Source organism: Protopterus annectens, chromosome 5.part1 (assembly GCF_019279795.1).
Source record: "Protopterus annectens isolate FY-2018-M chromosome 5.part1, PAN1.0, whole genome shotgun sequence".
Lineage (NCBI taxonomy): Eukaryota > Metazoa > Chordata > Ceratodontiformes > Protopteridae > Protopterus > Protopterus annectens.
Window position 1 is genome coordinate 763,610,615 of NC_056736.1, and position 21,015 is coordinate 763,631,629.

General features: G+C 40.8%; 1 protein-coding gene across 2 annotated transcripts in view; it reads right to left on the reverse strand.

The window, feature by feature from the left end:
* Positions 1-21,015, reverse strand: part of PGAP2 (post-GPI attachment to proteins 2) — a 336,523-nt gene that overhangs the window by 173,655 nt on the left and 141,853 nt on the right. Inside the window, exon 4 of one of the 2 annotated variants that reach the window (XM_044073404.1) lies at positions 11,088-11,182. In XM_044073404.1, the coding sequence (XP_043929339.1) occupies positions 11,088-11,182 (95 nt within the window). Of the gene's footprint in view, positions 1-11,075; positions 11,183-21,015 lie in introns of both variants that reach the window. The other variant, XM_044073403.1, reaches the window with a different exon arrangement.

The following is a 21,015-nucleotide window of genomic DNA, read 5'->3' on the forward strand; positions in this document are numbered from 1 at the left end:
GGTGCTGCCATTAAAGCTTTACTTGGCAGGTAAAGGGGAAAGTCATTGTGTTTGCTTTCTGAATGACTGTGATCTATCTTCTCCACCTCTTGGGGTTGGTGCTTGCCATTGTCTGGCTCTGAATGATCCTTAAGATTGCCCTCTACCCCTCGGGTGCCTGCATCTGCCTCTTTGAGGTCTGTCCGTGGCTGGAAAGGACCAATTTTTTGAAGGCCAGTTTCTGCTGAAACGTGGAGGTTGTACCTGCAGGAAATCTTTCACTGTTTGCATTGATCTCGCCTTTTCCTCCATTTTCTTTAGTACCTCCTCAGCTTTAACACCAAACAATACATCTTTTTGAAGAGGTGCATCTAGTAATTTAGCTTTGACATGATCTGGTAAGGCTTGCTCTTTGACCCAAGCATGTCTACATATGACAGACCCTGTAACAGCAGCTCTGCATGAGGCCTCTAAAGCATCAAAATCACACTGCAAGGTATGTTTACCCACCTGCTCTGCACTATGCAACAAATCCTGCAACTCTTTTAAATTTCGTTGTTCTGGTTGTGTCATTTTGCTTTTCAACTGAGATAACAAAAACTGTTGATACTTTAACATATGGAACTGACAGTTTAATGCCCTCATGGTTAATGTGGCCGAGGTGTACACCTTTCCCCCCACCTTTCTAAAGCTCTGGAATCTCTCTCTGAAGGTAATGGGTTTTTAGCAGTAGAAGCCTTAATTCCCTTGGGACCCTGGGAAATAGTTTCTGGGTCAGCAGTATGGCTTTCGTATAGGAACTGGTGTGAATCAGGAACCCGGTAATACCTGTCTGGTTTAACAGGAGCTGGAGGTAAAGAATCTGGGTTGAGGCTGGCTTCTGTGTACACATCATCTAATATAGCTCAGACCGTAGAGATAGCCAGAGGCCTATGCTGGGGGAGCAAGAGAAAATCCCTGAGCCTTTTCTTGGAATCTGAGTAATCTTGGCCTTCCCAGTGAAAGTGTTCCCTCAAAGTATGTAGGGTTTCCCCAAAAGAGTAGTCCTCAGGGGGGGAGACCGAAGGAATAGACTCCTCTGCATCAGAGTCTTCAAAAGGAGAATAGGTATAGTCCTGGTCCTCAGAATGTTCAGAGGTAATAGAGGCTTGATCTGAGGAAGGGTAGTCTTCCTCTAATCTGGACCTTTTGTCCGAGGGGGGTTGAGAACCCCTGATAAGAGTAATCAAATCCTCAGCCATTTTGAGCATCTGTTTTTTAGGCATGGGGCCTTGAGAGGGGGTCTGAGGTCCTTGTTTTTTAGTTTTCATGGCTGCTTTAGATTTTGTGAAAGCTTTAATAGAGAAGGAGGAAGGCCTGAAGACACCTTGAGAAATGGCAGGCCTGTCTAAACTCTGAGTTTCCCTGCCAAGAGTGGCGTTGGTATCTGTAGTCAGAATAGGGACTGAGGAGCCTGCGACCTCGGGTACTGAAGACACCGGTAATGAAGTGTCATCGGTACTCAGGGGCTGCGTAGGTGCCTCACTGAGAACCGGAGAACCGGTAGTCGGCCTTAGCGTGGTGTCAGTAGAAGTCGCGGACCTCGTATGTCGGTCCTTATCTTTGCGTCTTTTACTCAAAACTGGAGTCGGAGTATCCGACGACATAATATAATTAAATTTTTTACCAAAATAGTGAAGGGCGAACTCCGCCCGATGCTTAATAGTGCGTTTGTTGAATCTAGCACAAAAACGGCAGGCCGAGACGTCGTGGTCTGGGCCTAAGCAAGGAATACAGAAAGAGTGGAAATCCTTATGCGGTATTTGCTTCCCACATGAAATGCAATTATTAACTTTGTCTGACATCGGTCTGAGGCAAGAAAAGTTTCCCCAACGGGGTACTTAGCTTTCAAGAAGACTTCGGCTGAAATATTTTCATAAATCTCAGGAGCTGGCCGACCGGCACTTGCGAACTGCTTCTGCTTCGGGCACCGCGCGGCAAGAAAGACTGGAGAAGATGGCGTCGGCTGGCTCTTTTATACCCCTGCCGCACTGACGTCAGGGAAGAAGCGACGACAACCGACGCCGGACCTAGACTTTGGAATTCGGCCGACCGAGGACCCGTCTGACGGCAGGATAACCCATCTGTTATGACTGCAGCTGTATGCACGATGAACATCCACATTGCAGAGTATGTTTTCCCACCTGTTCTACTGTATGTAATAAATCCTGCATTTCTTTATAGTCAGGAGCTTATGAGCCTGCAAGCATTTTCTGTTTCAACTGAGCCATTAAATATTGTTGGCACTTAAGCATGTGAAACTGGCAATTTAAAGCCCTTACTGCTAAAGTTGCAGAAGTGTAAACTTTCTTCCCCCATCTATCCAAAGCTCTGGAATCTCTGTCAGAAGGTACTGGATTTTTTGCAATGGAAGCCTTAACCCTTTTTGGACCCTGGAAATAGTTTCTGGATCAGCAGAAGGGTTTTTATAAAGAAACTTGTGAGAGTCAGGGACTCTGTAATACCTATCTGGCTTGGCTGGTGCAGGGGGCAAAGAATCAGGAGATAAGCTGGATTCAGAGAACACATCATCCACAATAACTAGCACAGGTGGAATAGCCAGGGGCCTGTGCTGAGGCAATAAAAGGAAATCCCTGAGCCTTTTCTTGGATTCTGAATAATCCTGACTTTCCCAATGGAAATGCTCCCTCATGGTATGTAAAGTTTCCCCAAAATAATAATCCTCAGGAGGAGAGGCTGAAGGGATAGATTCTTCAGCATTAGCATCCTCATAGGGGGTAGAGAGTATCCCTGGGTCTGAAGAGGAATCAGAGGAAATGGAAACCTGATCAGAGGAATCATAGTCTGTATCCTGCCTAGGCCTTTTCTCAGGAGGGGGATGGGAACCCCAGATTAGAGTAATGAGGTCTTCGGCCATTTTAAGCATCTGTTTCTTAGTCATGGAGGACTGTTCAGGAGAATGCTCTACTTGCTTCTTTGTCTTTAATGGTACTTTTGTCTTGGCTGTTGCTTTAATGGTAAGTTGTGAAGGTCTGAAAACACCCTCAGAAGCCGATGCCTGCTCAGCGGCTCTGGACCCATCTGAGGGATTAGTTTCCATAGGCCCAATACCTTGAGTTTCCAGAGGCCTAGTTGTCTAAGTCAGAGGCAGCCTGTGGCTCTGAGGTAGTGGGTGTCAGGGGCTGCGAAAGCGCCTCACTGAGAACCGGCGACTGGCCTAGAAGAGGTTTTGTCGTTGGTTTTGGACCTCGGATGCCTGTCTTTATCCTTGTCTTTGCATTTTTTCGGAATTGTGGTCATCTGTTGATCTGACGGCATAGTATAATTGAACCTTCGGCCAAAGTAGTGTAAAGCAAAATCAAAACATCTTTTTATAGTGCGTTTGTTAAATCTAGCACAAAACCGACAACTAGTGACATCGTGATCAGGGCCTAGGCATGGTATACAGGAAGAGTGGAAGTCCTTATGAGGTATTTGCTTCCCACAACAAATACAATTATTAACTTTTTCTGACATCGGTCTGAGGCAAGAAAAAAGTTCCCCCAACGGGGTACTTAGCTTTATTGAAGACATCGGATCTGAAATTCGACTTTGAAAATCTCAGGAGTCGGCCGACCGGCACTTGCGAACTGCTTCTGTTTTGGGCACCGAGCGGCAAGAAAGGCTGAAGAAAATGGCGTTGGATGCATCTTATATACCCCTGGCGCACTGACGTCAGGGAAGAAGCGACAGCAGCTGACGCCGGACCAAGACTTTGGAACTCTGGCCGACTGCGGGACCGCCTGACGGAAGGATAACTCAAGTGTAATGACTACAGCAGTGTAACACGAACATCCTACTGTTATTAGATTAAGGTGGGAAAATGGCCTTCGGATAAAATCAGCTTCTGACCCTTTAAGCCAAATAGTGTCAACATCCACATACACAACTAGATACAGGAGATTTAGAATTTTTGGCTAGAAATGCTTATTCAGATAAGTATTTCTATACTGTGAATGTTTTCAGTCACTGCTCAGAAGTTGATGGAGGCAAAACTCTTTGTGATCTTGCAAGCATATGTTTTGGGAGTGTGACAAACTAGCAAACTTTAAACAGGAACTTCAAATTATTTGCAGTATCCTCTAGTCTAGCTAAGTGATACTTTTTGCCCCTTCACTCTCTGTAGCTCTGAGGCACCCTACCTCATTAAGTAAGAGTGAAAGGGCATATAAAAATATGTTGTTAGTTTAAAAAAGGCTGGTACATGTCAGCAGAAGAAGCCTGACTCCCCCCACCCAATGCTAAGAAGATTATGCTTGAATTGCATAGTATGGAGATTTTTTACATGGAATTTAAAGGAGAAAAGCATTAAATAAGTGGTCACCTGGAATTTTGAAGATTTCACCTCAGATTACGGATTTATTTTACTTTGATATTTGTTAACAGGGTATGGCCGACTGAGCAAGGGCCCATTTTCAGCAGAGGCCTTGGAGGAAAAGCCCCATGTACATACAGATTTCCAATTACAGATAGCAGTAGTTACAGGACATTAACATACAGGAGTTTTTAATTACAAGAATGACACACTCAGATTAAGTACACTAGTAGGTTAAGATTTCCCATATATTATGGGCATATATTTTATTTAAAAACAGAGTGCAGATTAAGTACAGTTATGTGAAGTTATATTATCTTTGTGATGTTACTCAAGACTTTTTTTTCTTAAATTGTTGGAAGGGTGTTTAATGGTGTTTTTACTTCTGTGGTTTTCTGTATTCAAACAGCTTGTTGTTTGCTGTTCTGACTGGCTGTATATAGTTGTATGTAACTGCATTTGTATCTTGTCTGTTAAATGCTTTATAGCAAAGGCTTTTGTTAACAACAACAACAAAAAATTATTTCATCCAGACGTTTTACACACTTTTTTTTATCAAACCCAACATGAGAAATTTGTTTTAAATTACAAATAGAGTAATAAACTTAAAAAAAAAAGATTGCATTTAACCAACTGGGAATACACCGGTCCATTACACTCCCAAAACATGTTCTCAAGTTACCTCCTTCTTCCTCATCACACCTCCAACATTTGCTATCAAACCGAGGAAAACTTTGAAGTCTGCTTGCAGTACAAAATACCTATGCAAACACTTCCAAGCAAAAATTCTAAACCTTGTAGGCATTGCTGCATACTTGGAAGATATACATATGATATCCCACTGTTCGCCTGTAAATCACTTTTCCAGTCTTTATTCCCAATCTTTTCTAAACTCCTGATTTGTATAGTTAGCATACAATATTTTACATGCTCTAATAATTATCCGTTTCCACAGCAGCTTCTGTTTTATACTAGGAGGTCACCTAGGACTCCCATATCAGCTCCTCTTTGGCTAGACTCTGATATTAAGCCATGTTTAGGAAGGCAGTCTCTAATCTGTAGTTCACACTTCTTGGCCTCATCCCACAATACCTTGGTTCCTTTGCCAATTTTCTTAGCAAATTCCAGTCCCCTCTTGCCTATTTTCTGCACGCTAGGTGTACATTCCTCATGAACTCGGGTTCGAGTTGGACACTAATGTTTATGTATTATTACAGAATACAAACTGGAGAAAAGAGGCTCATTTCATGTGTTATTTCCTATGTACGTGCATGATCAACGTCTGTATGGCTTTCATGTGTTATTTCCTATACACGTGCATGATCAATGTCTGTATGGCTTTCATGTGTTATTTATTTCCTATGTACGTGCATGATCAATGTCTGTATGGCTTTCATGTGTTATTTATTTCCTATGCACGTGCATGATCAATGTCTGTATGGCTTTCATGTGTTATTTATTTCCTATGCACGTGCATGATCAATGTCTGTATGGCTTTCATGTGTTATTTATTTCCTATATACGTGCATGATCAACGTCTGTAGGCTTTCATGTGTTATTTCCTATGTATGTGCATGATCAACGTCTGTATGGCTTTCATGTGTTATTTATTTCCTATATACGTGCATGATCAACGTCTGTAGGCTTTCATGTGTTATTTCCTATGTATGTGCATGATCAACGTCTGTATGGCTTTCATGTGTTATTTATTTCCTATGTACGTGCATGATCAATGTCTGTATGGCTTTCATGTGTTATTTATTTCCTATGCACGTGCATGATCAATGTCTGTATAGCTTTCATGTGTTATTTATTTCCTATATACGTGCATGATCAACGTCTGTATGGCTTTCATGTGTTATTTATTTCCTATGTACGTGCATGATCAACGTCTGTATGGCTTTCGTGTGTTATTTATTTCCTATGCACGTGCATGATCAACGTCTGTATGGCTTCCGTGTGTTATTTATTTCCTATGTACGTGCATGATCAATGTCTGTAGGCTTTCATGCGTTATTTCCTATGTACGTGCATGATCAATGTCTGTATGGCTTTCATGCGTTATTTATTTCCTATATACGTGCATGATCAGCGTCTGTATGGCTTTCGTGTGTTATTTATTTCCTACGTACGTGCATGATCAACGTCTGTATGGCTTCCGTGTGTTATTTATTTCCTATGTACGTGCATGATCAATGTCTGTAGGCTTTCATGCGTTATTTCCTATGTACGTGCATGATCAATGTCTGTATGGCTTTCATGTGTTATTTATTTCCTATATATGTGCATGATCAGCGTCTGTATGGCTTTCATGTGTTATTTATTTCCTATATACGTGCATGATCAACGTCTGTAGGCTTTCATGTGTTATTTCCTATGTATGTGCATGATCAACGTCTGTATGGCTTTCATGTGTTATTTATTTCCTATGTACGTGCATGATCAACGTCTGTATGGCTTTCGTGTGTTATTTATTTCCTATGTACGTGCATGATCAATGTCTGTATGGCTTTCATGTGTTATTTATTTCCTATATACGTGCATGATCAACGTCTGTAGCATTTCATGTGTTATTTCCTATGTACGTGCATGATCAATGTCTGTATGGCTTTCATGTGTTATTTATTTCCTATATACGTGCATGATCAACGTCTGTATGGCTTTCATGTGTTATTTCCTATATACGTGCATGATCAACGTCTGTATGGCTTTCATGTGTTATTTATTTCCTATGTACGTGCATGATCAATGTCTGTATAGCTTTCGTGTGTTATTTATTTCCTATGTACGTGCATGATCAATGTCTGTATAGCTTTCGTGTGTTATTTATTTCCTATGTACGTGCATGATCAACGTCTGTATGGCTTTCGTGTGTTATTTATTTCCTATGCACGTGCATGATCAATGTCTGTATGGCTTTCATGTGTTATTTATTTCCTATGCACGTGCATGATCAATGTCTGTATGGCTTTCATGTGTTATTTATTTCCTATATACGTGCATGATCAACGTCTGTAGGCTTTCATGTGTTATTTCCTATGTATGTGCATGATCAATGTCTGTATGGCTTTCATGTGTTATTTATTTCCTATGTATGTGCATGATCAACGTCTGTATGGCTTTCATGTGTTATTTATTTCCTATGTACGTGCATGATAAACGTCTGTCGGCTTTCATGTGTTATTTATTTCCTATGTACGTGCATGATCAATGTCTGTATGGCTTTCATGTGTTATTTACTGCCTATGTACGTGCATGATCAATGTCTGTATGGCTTTCATGTGTTACTTATTTACTATATACGTGCATGATCAGCGTCTGTATGGCTTTCATGTGTTATTTACTTCCTATGTACGTGCATGATCAACGTCTGTATGGCTTTCATGTGTAACTTATTTACTATATACGTGCATGATCAGCTTCTGTATGGCTTTCATGTGTTATTTACCTCCTATGTACGTGCATGATCAACGTCTGTATGGCTTTCATGTGTTAATTATTTCCTATGTATGTGCATGATCAACGTCTGTATGGCTTTACAATGATAGAAAAGACAAGATTTTTTTTTAAATAAACATTAGAAAGAAACAAGGTTATTACCAATAATGGTAAAGATAGAAATATCAATGATGGTATTAAAATAGCAGAGAAAAAGGAAAAAGAAAAATATCCCTAGTGCCAGTGAAAATTAAGGGGGAGGAATAAAGGAAAAAAGGTGAAGTTATTTTAAATTTAGAAGGTTTTTAAGGTTTTAGGAAAAGTACTAAATACTCTTACAATAGCTTGAGTGCGGAACCTGCATCTAACCACAATGGCGGCAAATGAGATCTGAGGCAATAGGGATGGAGTAGGGCATTATGGGTAGAGGGAGGAGCTCAAGAGTTGGATCCAAAGTCTGAAGTATGCAGCTGAGTTGGATCCATGGATCAGATCCATAACCCATAAGTGAGTAAGAATGATAAGGATATTAGATATGTACATTTGTTGTAAAAATGAGACTAAAAAGTCTGCAAAAAGTCTCCTATTGCTGTAACCTCCCAAATCCTAACTCCCCAAAAATGGAATAAGCCTGAACCTTATTACATTTGTTGCACAATGATTGAGTACAATGCTGATGCTGTACTGTGATCAAGTGAAAGAAATAGTGGTGAAAGTATTGTATTTCAACTTTTTTTCTATGTAAGATCACAGTACACAAAATACTTTTTTCAGCCATGCATTATACCCCCCCCCCCCCACAAGACTGTATATCTATGAAGTTATTACATTTAAGTAAAAACATGTGGGATCACATCTGTAGGTTAGCATATCTGTTCCATGTAACCTGAAATCATTGATTTTACACTAAGCAGGTTGTACACTCACATCTTGGAGATGATCCATTGTGAACTGAATCTAAACACATTTGCAGTATGTTTACTGTGAAATTTAACTGGACTATAAAATGTGGTACATTTGTATAAATTTAACTAGACTGTAAATATTTGTATTATGTTATGATTACTCCTGTTCTATAGGACATTGTAATGATTGTATATGTTCCTTTGGAGCTTTTCTCCCCGGGCCTCTGCTAAAAATGGACATGTATCCAGTCGGACTATCCTGGTCAACAAATGTAAAATAAAATAAATAAATAAATAAATACATAAATAAATAATAACAGCAAAGGAACGTATCTGAAAGCCAAGACACAGCCTGTATCTTACACACACACACACACACACACACACACACACACACACACACACACACACACACACACACACACACACACACTCTAAGTAGAATCTCTGTTTTGATACAGTACACCTCCTATGGCTATGAGAAAAATACATAAATTGTCCACAATAAAAATATGCAATGATTTTTTTTTTTCTTCATAGCATTTCTCCCCTCTCTTCACACACATATTCAGTGCCTCTGACAAAATAGGTCAATGGTTTACAATTAAATGATTGCAGTGGTCACTTTCATATCTGACTATCATCGAGTGAAAAAAAAAAAATCTTGCGCGTGTACACACACACAAACACACACACACACACACACACACACACACACGCACACACGCACACACGCACACACACATGCACACACGCACACACGTAACTCTTACAAGCTAGAGTGAAAGCCAGCTGCTTTTACAGACGGGCTCCCTTCCTGCAAAAGTAACCACTCAGTACCCCTGTGCTGTTTAATTGCTGAAATTGATCTGAAGAAGCTTTGTAAGCGAAAGCGCTCATCATCTGTGAATAAATACATATTTTAACTTCAGGAGACTACCTGTTTCACTCCGTTCCTACTTCAGTTTTTATTTTTACTTATTAATATTTCTGTAACGGAGTGTTTATTCGGTTGGCTGGCAGCTAACTGCTTATTTTTGATAGTTAGAAATTTTCTTATGACAAATTTCACCTCTGATGTTTGAATGTAATGAAGTGAAACAAGTAACACACATTGTAATGTACCTCAGAAATATTAGTTCACTAACCATTTTCAAAAACAAATCTGATGCTGATACTAGATAATAGCAAACTGAGCTTGAGCTTGAAGAAGAAGCTATAAACTCAGTCAAGAAACCTATTAATTAAGCAATAACACATGGCTGGGTGTGGGTAATGCTGGATTTACCCATGGTTGGTGTGGTTTGGTCATGACGGCGAAGCCCGAGTGATCTAGCAAAGCCAACCGTGGGTAAATCCAGCATTGCCCCCGTGGGTTATTGCTATTATACAATGGCATTATTTAATAAAAAAAATACTTACTTTTTTTAAATAATGCCATCGTATAATGCCTCCATGCTGCACTTCCACAGTTTTCGGCATCCTGGGGCATTTCTGATGTATTGTGCATGAGTAAGGGACTTGTGTTCCCAACCTTACGCAGTACATCAGTGCTATGCTGAGGTAGCAATGGAGAAAGGAAGATCTCCGTTGCTTTTTTTAAGATATCTTGATATGTTATACGAGTTCTTCTACTTGTATTACACCGCGAGACATCTTACAAAAAGTAACGGAGATGTTCCTTTCTCCTTTGAAAAGAAGATCTCTTTTTTTTTTTTTAAAAGATATCTCGCTATGTTATACGAGTTCTTCAACTCGCATAACATAGCAAGATATTAAAAAAAAAAAGCAACGGAGATCTTCCTTCCTCCGTTGCTACCTCTGCAGAGTAAAAAAAAAATCATGAGATATACTAATGGAAAAAGTCTGGGTGACAGGGCCTTTTTCTGTTAGTATATTCTCGGATTTACAACGGGCACGCTGGTTGGACTGTTTTTGAATATTAATTGCCAATCATTGTATAATTTGCAATAATCCCACCAATTACATGCATGTGATCTCTCTGCAGTAATTCTGTATCAACAACTAATACATCAACTGCAAAAACTTAGCATCATAAAAAACAAGCACAGTTCTTACACCATAATCTCCGAGTGGAACCATGGATCAGAAATTTCAGAATATTGAAAAAAAAAATAAGTGAATAACAGGTGATCTGGAATAATTCATAGATTCAGAATGAAGCCCAAGAGAAAAAAGTAATTACAAGTAAGCCCCATGCACATATATACACAATTATGGAGACTAATCCAACAGCAAACACAAAATCAAATCTAAAGAAGGCCATAATCAGTTGTATGATTACATTAGAAATGTACAGCAAATATAAGAATTTACAGATATGGAGCAGTTTTATAATCGTGGAATTTAAGGAAATTAGAAAGCAAAAGCTACTGTACCTCTGGACTTACTGTATTTTTCTGTGTCATACACCAAAGTCTACAGGTCAGAAACATGTGACTAAGAGACCAGACCATGAAAAAAATGAAGGCGAGTTCATGGACTTCTGCATCAACAAGACAACATAGTTATCATTAAAGAGAACAGCAAATCATGAAGCCAAAATCAAGGACTAGAAGACTGAAAACGATCAGCTCACAGATTAATACATGTTTTTGTTGCTTCACAGCCACAAAAAATACAGCTGTGTAAGTCACTTACCACAACAATACATCTTTGAGAAGAGGTCTACATCAGAAATTATTAACAAGTGGGTTTCACATCTCATTTTCTTATTGGTCAAGCCAGACTTCCTCAAAAAAGACCAAGAGTACTTTCACTCCTCCTGTAAAGGGTAGGTAGCAGAAGACTCCCACATAAATCGGCACCGTCACATGCTCTCCTCAGTTATAGGAGCCTGAAAGGTCCACAGGAAAAGTGTGCTTGTGAGAAGACAAACATCCAGTGTTGAGACAAAAGTTACAGCTTACAACTCACCTTTTGTAACACTAAGCAATTTAAAGTTTTGCTAATATTATGACATGTTACAAACAGATTATCTACATACAGAATTCTCATACAGTGGGAAGCAGAAAAAAGGAGAAATGGAAAACTCACTCTTTTTTTAATTTCTCCAAATATTTTGGCTTTCCGTGATGGGAATGGGCCCAATTCCAAGGTCATGGTACCATTAGAGTTCATGAATTAGTATTGTTTCAGTCTTTACCATTAGCCAAGAGTGCTCATCAGCACCCACAATGTATACCCACAACTGCCTCCTTCTACAGTTCGCAAGGGTGACATCAGGGTTTAATGTCTCCAAAGTCTTTTGGGTTTCTAATACCAAGACAGGAATGGACCCAAGTCCTAAGTAATGGTATGATTTAAGTTCACAAAACTAGTACTGTTTCAATCTTTGATGACAGCAAAAGTGCTCTTCGTAGCACCAGCAATGTGCCTAGATCAGACTCCTTCTGCACCTCATACAGACTTACATGTATTGGTAGCATATGAATGTAAATTCTTTTTATGAGCCCTGTTGTTCCTACCATTATCTGAACTGTTGGGGTATCTTTCTTCCACACTGCTCTCGTTTCTAACTGGAAATCCTGATATTTTATATCTTTGGATATCTCTGTATGTGAGACACTGTAATCGCTAGGTCTAGCAATTTCGATGATCAATGCTACTTTTGTCGTTTTTTCATGGACTCTACATTTGGTTTTATTTCATCTCTTTTTTGAACTGTTTGTAACGGGTGATCCCATGTGATATACACTTCATCATTCTCTATAATGCTTTGTGGTTCAGGTTTCCAATGTTTCTCAGCTGCTTCTGTATTTAGTTAGTGCTTGCACATCCTCCACTACAATAATCTTTCCATATTACTGTACCTTTCAGTGTACAGCCCACTGCCATGACTGCATCACAGCCAGCAAGAAGATGTTCAATTTTTTTTTTTTTTTCTTTTTACAAAACCTACATTTGTCTGTTTCACCCACATGTTCAATAGGACTTTATAAACCAACATATACATAGTCCATTGTCTTGGGCGGCCATTACTAACCCTTTGTCCTTTGGTTTCAACTCGCCTCTCCTTAACCATTCCTGCATCAAATCCTGAAAAACATAAGATTGTTCCAGGAGATCTCTATACTTGCCACAATATTCATGGCTTTTCCACATTTCTTTCCTTCTCATTTGATCCTGTCCCTTATAGTCTTTGTTTTTTTTTTTTGGAACTCGGGTGCTGTTTGTTTTTTGTTTTTGGAACTCGGGTGCGGTTTGATTTTTGTTTTTGGAACTCAGGTGCTGTTTGTTTTTTGTTTTTGGAACTCGGGTGCTGTTTGTTTTTTGTTTTTGGAACTCGGGTGCTGTTTGTTTTTTGTTTTTGGAACTCGGGTGCTGTTTGTTTTTTGTTTTTGGAACTCGGGTGCGGTTTGATTTTTGTCTACTTCTGGTTTGATTTCCATTACTGTTTGCCACCTGAATGGTTCTGCTAAACTACGCAGAAAGGTCATCTTAGACCTCCCTTCCTTTTAGTTTTAAAAGTTTCACTATGCTTGGCTCTAATGTGCTCAGCAGATATGTATGCAGTCCCACGACTGCGGATCTATACATGCAATCAATTTCAAAGAGGCCCATACCTCCATCAAAGCCAGGAATATATAATCTTGGTATACACTCATTTTTTTTTACATCTTATTTGATAAGTGGGAAACATTTTTCTTGTTTTTCTGCCCAGCTGATCCAATACCTTTTGGGGCTAGTTAATTACATTAAAACCAAGTTAAAACAAGAAAAGCAAATTGGTTTATAGACTGGCTTTTATTCCTAGATGTCAAGACTGTTTTTTTCAATATTAGTTTTAGTCTTATGAAGTATTCCTTACCGTTTTTTTCACATTTTTTCAGGATTTATTGCCAATCCTTCATCAATTCCCAAATACGTATACACTCCTTCCTGCTCAAGTTCTTTTATATCACACTCTTGTCCTAGATTGATATTTCCTTGGTATTACAACTTTTCTGCTTTAAACATTGCTTTTGCACATTTATCAAGACCAAATGCCATTCCTATATCATCTGGGAAAGTTTTAACCACCTGCAGTTGTGCTTTCAACTTGTAGTCATCCACATAAAGCAGATAAGAAAACTTTAAGCAAGTTTGTTTTCTGGGAGCCAAATTGCAACAAAGACCCAGTCTGTTACGAAAACAGCAAAGAATAATTTTTAAATAACTCTCACCAAATTTACATCCCTGGGATAGTAATTTACCCTTTATTAAGACTTAACTACAAAGTGGTTTGCCACTGTTTCATGGTCACAGCAATGTAACTGATAAATGCAGAATGCATAGGTTCATAGGTGTTTACTAGGCTAATGACCACAAGGACCTTTTTAAGCCTAGCCATGTTGCCCAAATCTATGACAAGTTCTGATACCCTTGATAAAAAGCAGGGGCTTGGGAGATTAAACATTTACAAGCTAAGGCCTGGGAGATGAACCATTTACAGGCTGCCTGTGTCCATTAGAGATATAGGTGCCAAACCAGGGATGCATTTCCTGTTTCCCCATCCAATTGTCCAGATTGCACTTGAACTGGGTTAAGGAGGAACTCTGCTTCACATGGATGGGGAGCCTGTTCCAGAGATAGGGTAATCTCTGGGATACATACCCATCTCTCAAGCAGGTCCTATTTATATCACAGGCAAGGTTTAAGTCTTTAGAACGGGTAATTCTGGTGCTGTTTGTTTTGCGGATAAGCAGGAGGTCCATCAGAGTGGGGTTTGACAATGCCCTGTATGTCAGACATAGATCTCCCCTCAAAAGCCTGTAGGAGACAGAATACATGGTTAGAGCCTTGAGGTGGTCTGCACATAATATATTACTTTTGCCCTGTATTCTTTTAGTGAGGAACCTCTGTGGACATTCCAGTTGTTGGATATGCCTGGTTAGGCACATACCAAAGGGGGCAGTGTACTCAATGACAGGTCTGATGAATGCTGAATACAGTGGAACAATGACTTCCTTTGACTTAGATGCCATACCTTTGTTTATAAGTTGTGCAACATAGACGGATTTCCTCACTACTATAGACATGTGATGATCAAATGCTAGATTACTATCTGTGTGTGTCCATAAGTCACTGACTACTGGGTCAGGTCTAATTGGTGTGTTGTCAATATGGTAGTTACCAGGGGTGAATGAATTCCCGAAGGACACTATTATGCATTTCTTGGCATAGTTTTAGTCCATGGCTCTGACACCAGTTGTTTGTTTGTGTCAGCCCCTCCTGGAGAACATTTGTGTCAGTGTAGGATTCAATGACAGCTCCTAATTTGCAATCACCTGTAAATTAGTCAGCCAGGGACGACTGACATTGGCCTTGACTTGAAAGAAGTAAATGCCAAAAAAAGAAGCAGTCCAAGGACTGATCCCTGATGAACTCCAGTTGTGACTGGTCTCTTTGTAGAGGTGAACGTCCCAATTCTAACTTCCTGGGTCCTGTCTGTGACCCAGTTGGCTATCCACCGGGTGACATATGGGTTTGTACCTAACCTCCTGAGTTTGTCAACAATGCCCGAGTGGGGTATTGTGTCAAATGCCTTGGCCAGATCAAGGTAAGCAGTGTGAACCATTTTGCCCTCATCCATTACTTTGGTGACCTTCTCAAAGAAGTCCACCAGGTTGTGTAGGCATGATCTACCCTTGACGAAACCAAACTAGGTTAGGTCCAGTGTCTGGAGGTTTACTATATCACTAGTGATCATTTCCATGATAATTCTTTCCATGGCTTTACATACAAGACTAGTGAGACTTATGGTTCTGTAGTTTCCAGGAAGTGTAGATGGCCCATCTTTGTGCAGAGGGATGATTGTTGTTGTTCTCCATTCATGTGGCACGAAGCCTGTTTGGAGGCTATAGTTAAATAGCAATTCCAGAGGCTCTGATAGGTCATGTTTCATGCTATTTAGAAGGCATACTGGGATACTGTCTGGGCCCAATGATGTAGTGGTCTTGGTCTTAGAGGAAGCATTAAGGACCTGTTCCCTAGTGATAGCAGGGGGTGTTGTATTAGATGTCTTTTCCTGAGGGAAGGTTGAGGGGGACAGAGAGGTAAAGCTGGAGCTGAATCTATCAGCCAGTAGGTTTGCTACACCTTCTGGCTCAGTATAGGTGGGTCCATTTACAATTAGCTCTGCACACAACTGTGTATTGCCTTCAAGGTTGTGGACATAAGTAAAGAATGCCTTGTGAGGCCAGATTCATGTCAAAGTTGTCTTTGGTAGAGTTTATTGGTGCTGTAAGATATCTGTTTAGTTTGATGAGACTGCCTTATCCTGCTGGGGGCCGCACCTCCTAATTTTTACCACTATCTTCTTCCTTCTGTTATATAGCCGACTGATTTGAAGATTCCACCAGGGCGGCCTGTTTTTGAGTTAGTTCTGCATTCCTTCCTGGTGGGTACAGCTATTAAAATGCTTGTACAAGGTTTCTGTGAAAGGTTCTGCATAGGCAGCAGTGTTCTCAGGGTTTATGGGGGCTTGAAATTTTAACAAGTCATCACTTCATAGCAGGAGGTTAGCCTTAGAGTAGTTCCTGAATATTCCAGATTAGCTGGGGGTCCAGGTTTTAGTTTTACTTCAAAGGAGACCATTTTGTGGTCTGACCTTACCTTACCAGGGAAGACATTAGAGTAGGGGGTGTGCAGCACCCTCCCATTATTAGTAAAGACCAGATCCAGTATGGCTGCACCCCTGGTTGGTGTACTGACTATCCGGTTCTGACAGTTTGTGTTTACAAAACCCAGGAATCTCTGTGCCTGTACATTTCGTGTCGTATAGGATTCCCAGTTAATAGTGAGGTAATTAAAGTCGCCCATGAATATGGTATTGGGTTGGATGGTTAGTGTTTCTAATAAATTTAAATACATAGTATGGGTTTCCTGGGTCATACAGAGGAACCTATAGCTGACAAGGAAGTGATATTGGATTTTGCTTATGGTGATTTGAACATGGAGCAGCTCAAGTGCATTGTCCTGTTTGACCAGCCTTATGGTATATTTACTTTTTTGTAAATACAGACACCTTCACCTTTAGTCCCTGTCTGTGTAGTAGCTGGTCTAAATGTGTGGAAGGCATTATAACCTTGCACTGTTGGTGTGCTCTCCATGGCTTTAAACCATGTCACAGTGACCACACAGACATCAGCATTCTCTAGGGTAAACAGCACTCCTAGGGAGTGGAGTTTTTTTGTTTAGACTCCTAGCATTGAGCAGTAATACCTTTAGATTTTCTTGGTTTGATTTGCTATGTTGCCTAAAAAAGCACTGGGGGGGGGGGCAATGTTTTAACTAATATTTGAAAGCCTAGAGGGGCGGGGTGCAGACCATCCCTGGCAAAGCAGTGTGTTCTGTTGACCATCTCCTTCCAAGCTGACAAATACTGCACCCCCTTAGAATGACACCAGAAACTAAGCCGATTATTAAAGTCAATCATCTTTTATTCGTACTGTAGCATCATCCTTCCTGCCCAACTTCCTTGTATCATATAAAGCTGTAAGCACTCCTTTACGCATGAATGTGAGATGCTGTCAAATGCTTTTTTTGTAATCTATCCATGCCATACTTAGATTATTCCCTTTTTTTACAATTATCCATAATGGCTTTATTTAGCAAGAAATAATCCTTTGGTCCATATGACTTTCTTTTGTTAGCATATTAGGTTTCTTTTTCCTTTCCTCCATGTCCATATTTCTTATTTACACTTCTCAAAAATCTCTTGAGTTTTGTTCTTTATATTTTTGCACTTCCTCTGTCACTTCTTCCAGGCAGCCCAAAGTTTCTTTGTCTAGGTAATGTTTTTCAAGGATATGTTGTACTAATGAAAAAGATAACGTTCCATGTTTGTTGTCCTTGATCTTGCCTTCCTTCTTGCTGTTTGGTTTCGGAGCCGATCCTCAACTCCAACTCGGCCGTATACTATAGCTCAAGAGCTTTTACTGGCTCGAGGCTAGACCCTATCCCAGCATGCCTAGCTGTAGTTAACCAGATCTCGTTTGTGATAACCCAGTACTAGACCATACAAATAGACAAGAAATATATTCTATTTTACATATCGGATGACACCTACATATAAAGGTGTAACCCCTCCGCAAGAGTAACATGAGTAGACCAAGACTAACCATAAGGTATGGTATAAAGGAAACCCAGCCAGTATAACCAATAAAAACATGGGATTCCTCTCGATCCTCCATGACGGAGGGTCGCAAGAAGGAAGGCGAGATCAAGGACAACAAACATGGAAAGTACAGTTGTGTACCTACCATAAATGTAGATGTTCGAGTGTCTTCACTGTTGCAGTCATTACACTTGGGTTATCCTGCTGGCAGGCGACCCGTAGTCAGCCCGAGTTCCAAAGTCTTGTTCCGGCGTCGGTTGCTGTCGCCTCTTCCCTGACGTCAGTGCGCCTGGGGTATAAAAGTTGCAACCGACGTCATTTTCTTCAGTTTTTCTTGCCCCAGATGTCAGGGGCCCCCCAGATATGAAGGCTGTAAAGATAAAAATATGCCAAACAACCATGCATATATTACTATAAACATTTCCTTCTTCTAAAAGCAAATACACCGCATAGGTTGTATAGAGTTGAGAAGTACAGAATACTCCCAGCAAAGAGGGGGAGGTGGGTGGGTAACCAGGACTGCAACAGTGAAGACACTCGAACATCTACATTTATGGTAGGTACACAACTGTACTATGTTCATCGTGTTTCACTGTTGCAGTCATTACACTTGGGTAGAATCCCAAAGCTGAGGTAGGGTGGTTGGGTCTAGACTGGATTTGGCGAGGCTAACAAGCCCTGCAGAACTGCAGTAGCAAAGCCTGCTCTGGATTTGGAGTAGAGCGGTAGGTGGTAGTGCTTGGTAAAAGTGTGCACTGAGCTCCAGGTTGCAGCTTCTAAAATGTCTTTGGTTGGTACCCCTCTAAGGAAAGCTGCCGAAGTGGCTGCTGCTCTGGTAGAATGAGGCCTAATGCCCTTAGGCACAGATTTGCCATGTTGTGCATAACAGAAGCGGATGCAGTGCCCTATCCATTTGGAGATTGTCTGCTTTGTAATAGGTTTTCCTTGTGATCCTGTAGCATATGCTACAAAGAGTTGCTCAGTTTTTCTGAAAGCTTTTGTTTTGTCCAAGTAAAATCGTAGTTGTCTGTGTATATCCAAAGAGTGCAGAAGTTTTTCCCCCTTTATTTTGGAGATTTGGGTAGAAAGTAGGCAAATGAATAGTTTGGTTTAAGGCCACATTGGAGACCACTTTTGGCATAAATGTTGGGTTCGTCCTTAGAGAAACCCTGTCCTGGTGAAAAATGAGGAAAGGTTCCACAGCCATCAATGCCTGTAACTCTGAAACTCTTCTTGCTGAAGTTATTGCTAGGAGCAAAGCAGTTTTCCATGACAAGAATTTTAGATCAGCTGAGCTGGCTGGTTCAAATGGAGGCAGTGTTAAGTTTTTCTAAAACAAAATTGAGGTCCCAAGTAGGTACTGCTGCTCTCCTAGGGGGTCTTATATTCTTTGCCCCTCTGAGGTACTGTCGTAGTAGAGGATGTGAGAAAATAGGAGGATCCGTGTTGTAATGAGCTGAAATGGCAGAGGCATGGATTTTAATAGATGAAAAAGATAGGCCTTTGTCCAACATCTCAGTCAGGTATTGCAAAATCTGAGACATATTAGGTACCAGAGGGTCGAGCTCTTGTGCCTGGTTCCAAGCACATAATCTCTTCCATTTTTCTGCATAAGATTTCCTAGTGCTAGGTCTCCTGGCTTCCAAAATTACATCCATAACAGCTTTAGAGAGAGGTGCAGTCTGAGTGGCTACCTTATCTACCATGCTGTTAGGTTTAAGGTTCTGAGTTGACTGTGCAGAATCTGATTGTTTTGCTGTGTTAGAAGTTGAGGGATTTGAGGTAGAGGCCAAGGTGGGCCTTGGGACAAAATCTTTAGGATCGGGTACCAGTGCTGGCGTGGCCAGTCTGGTGCAATCAGGATCATTTTTGGTTTCTCTTGTCTGACTTTTAGAAGCACCTTGGTGAGAAGAGGCATCGGAGGGAAGGCATAGACTGTCAGGTTTTTCCAGCAGAAAGATAGTGCAACCACTTTCCATGCTTGAGAGTGCCAAGTCCTTGTGCAAAATTTCTGTAATTGACAATTGTGAGGGGAGGCAAAGAGATCTATGTCTGGGCATCCCCACTCCCTTGTTATCATGTTGAACACTTGTGGATTTAGCTTCTATTCGTGAGGATCCATGAGATTTCTGCTTAGTTCGTCTGCCAGTGTATTCTTTGTTCCTGGCAGGAATTGTGCTTGCAGATGTACCTGGTAGGTCAGTGCTGTGTTCCACAAAGTCATGGCTTGTCTGCATAGGGGGTAGGAATGTGTGCCCCCTTGCTTGTTTATGTATCACATAACTGTGGTACTGTCTGTCTTTATTAATAATTGTCCTGGATGTATTAGGTCCTTGAAGGTTGTTAGGGCATTCTGTACAGCTAGCATCTCTTTTTGATTGATGTGAAAATGCATTTGTTCCTTGGTCCACGCGCCCTGAATACATTTTCCTGCCATATGTGCTCCCCAGGCATAATCCGATGCATCAGTTGTTATTGTCTGCCTGGCAGTAGGTAAGGTGAAAGGCTGCCCCTTGTTGTGGTGACAGGCCTGGGACCACCATCGAAACTCCTGTTGTTGGCAGGGAATCAAGGTTATGATTGTCTCTAGGCTGTGACAATGCTAAGTCCAAACACTTTTTAGATACCATTGTAGTTTCCTCATATGCAGTTTGGCATATGGAATTAGTAGAATGCAAGAAGCCATGAAACCCAGGGCCTGCAGAATTTTTCTTGCAGGGAGCTGGGTCTTTGTTGCCATCATTTGAAAGTAATGTGTTAGTTGCCTTTGTTTGTCTGGCATGAGATAAGCCATCTGGGCAGTTGTATTTAAGCTTGCACCCAGGAATATTATCTCTTGAGAGGGCACTAGTTTTGATTTCTTTTCGTTTACTGTGTACCCTAGGCAAATTAGCAATCTTTGTACAAATGCCAAGTGCTTTAGAAGAGAATGTCCTTGCTCTCTGCTTGTATAAGGCAGTCGTCCAAGTAGGGAAATATTTGAATTCCTTTTTGTCTGCAAAATGCAATTACTGGTGCCAGGCATTTTGTGAAGACCCTGGGCGCAGAAAGCCAAAGGGCAGTGCAGAGAATTGATAATGCACTGAGCCTGCTATAAATCTGAGGTATCTTCTGCACGATTGTCTGATTGGGACGTGCAGGTATGCCTCCTTGAGATCCAAAGTAACTAGCCAAGCCTCTTTGCCCAGCATGGGCAGGAGTTGTTGTAGTGTTAATAT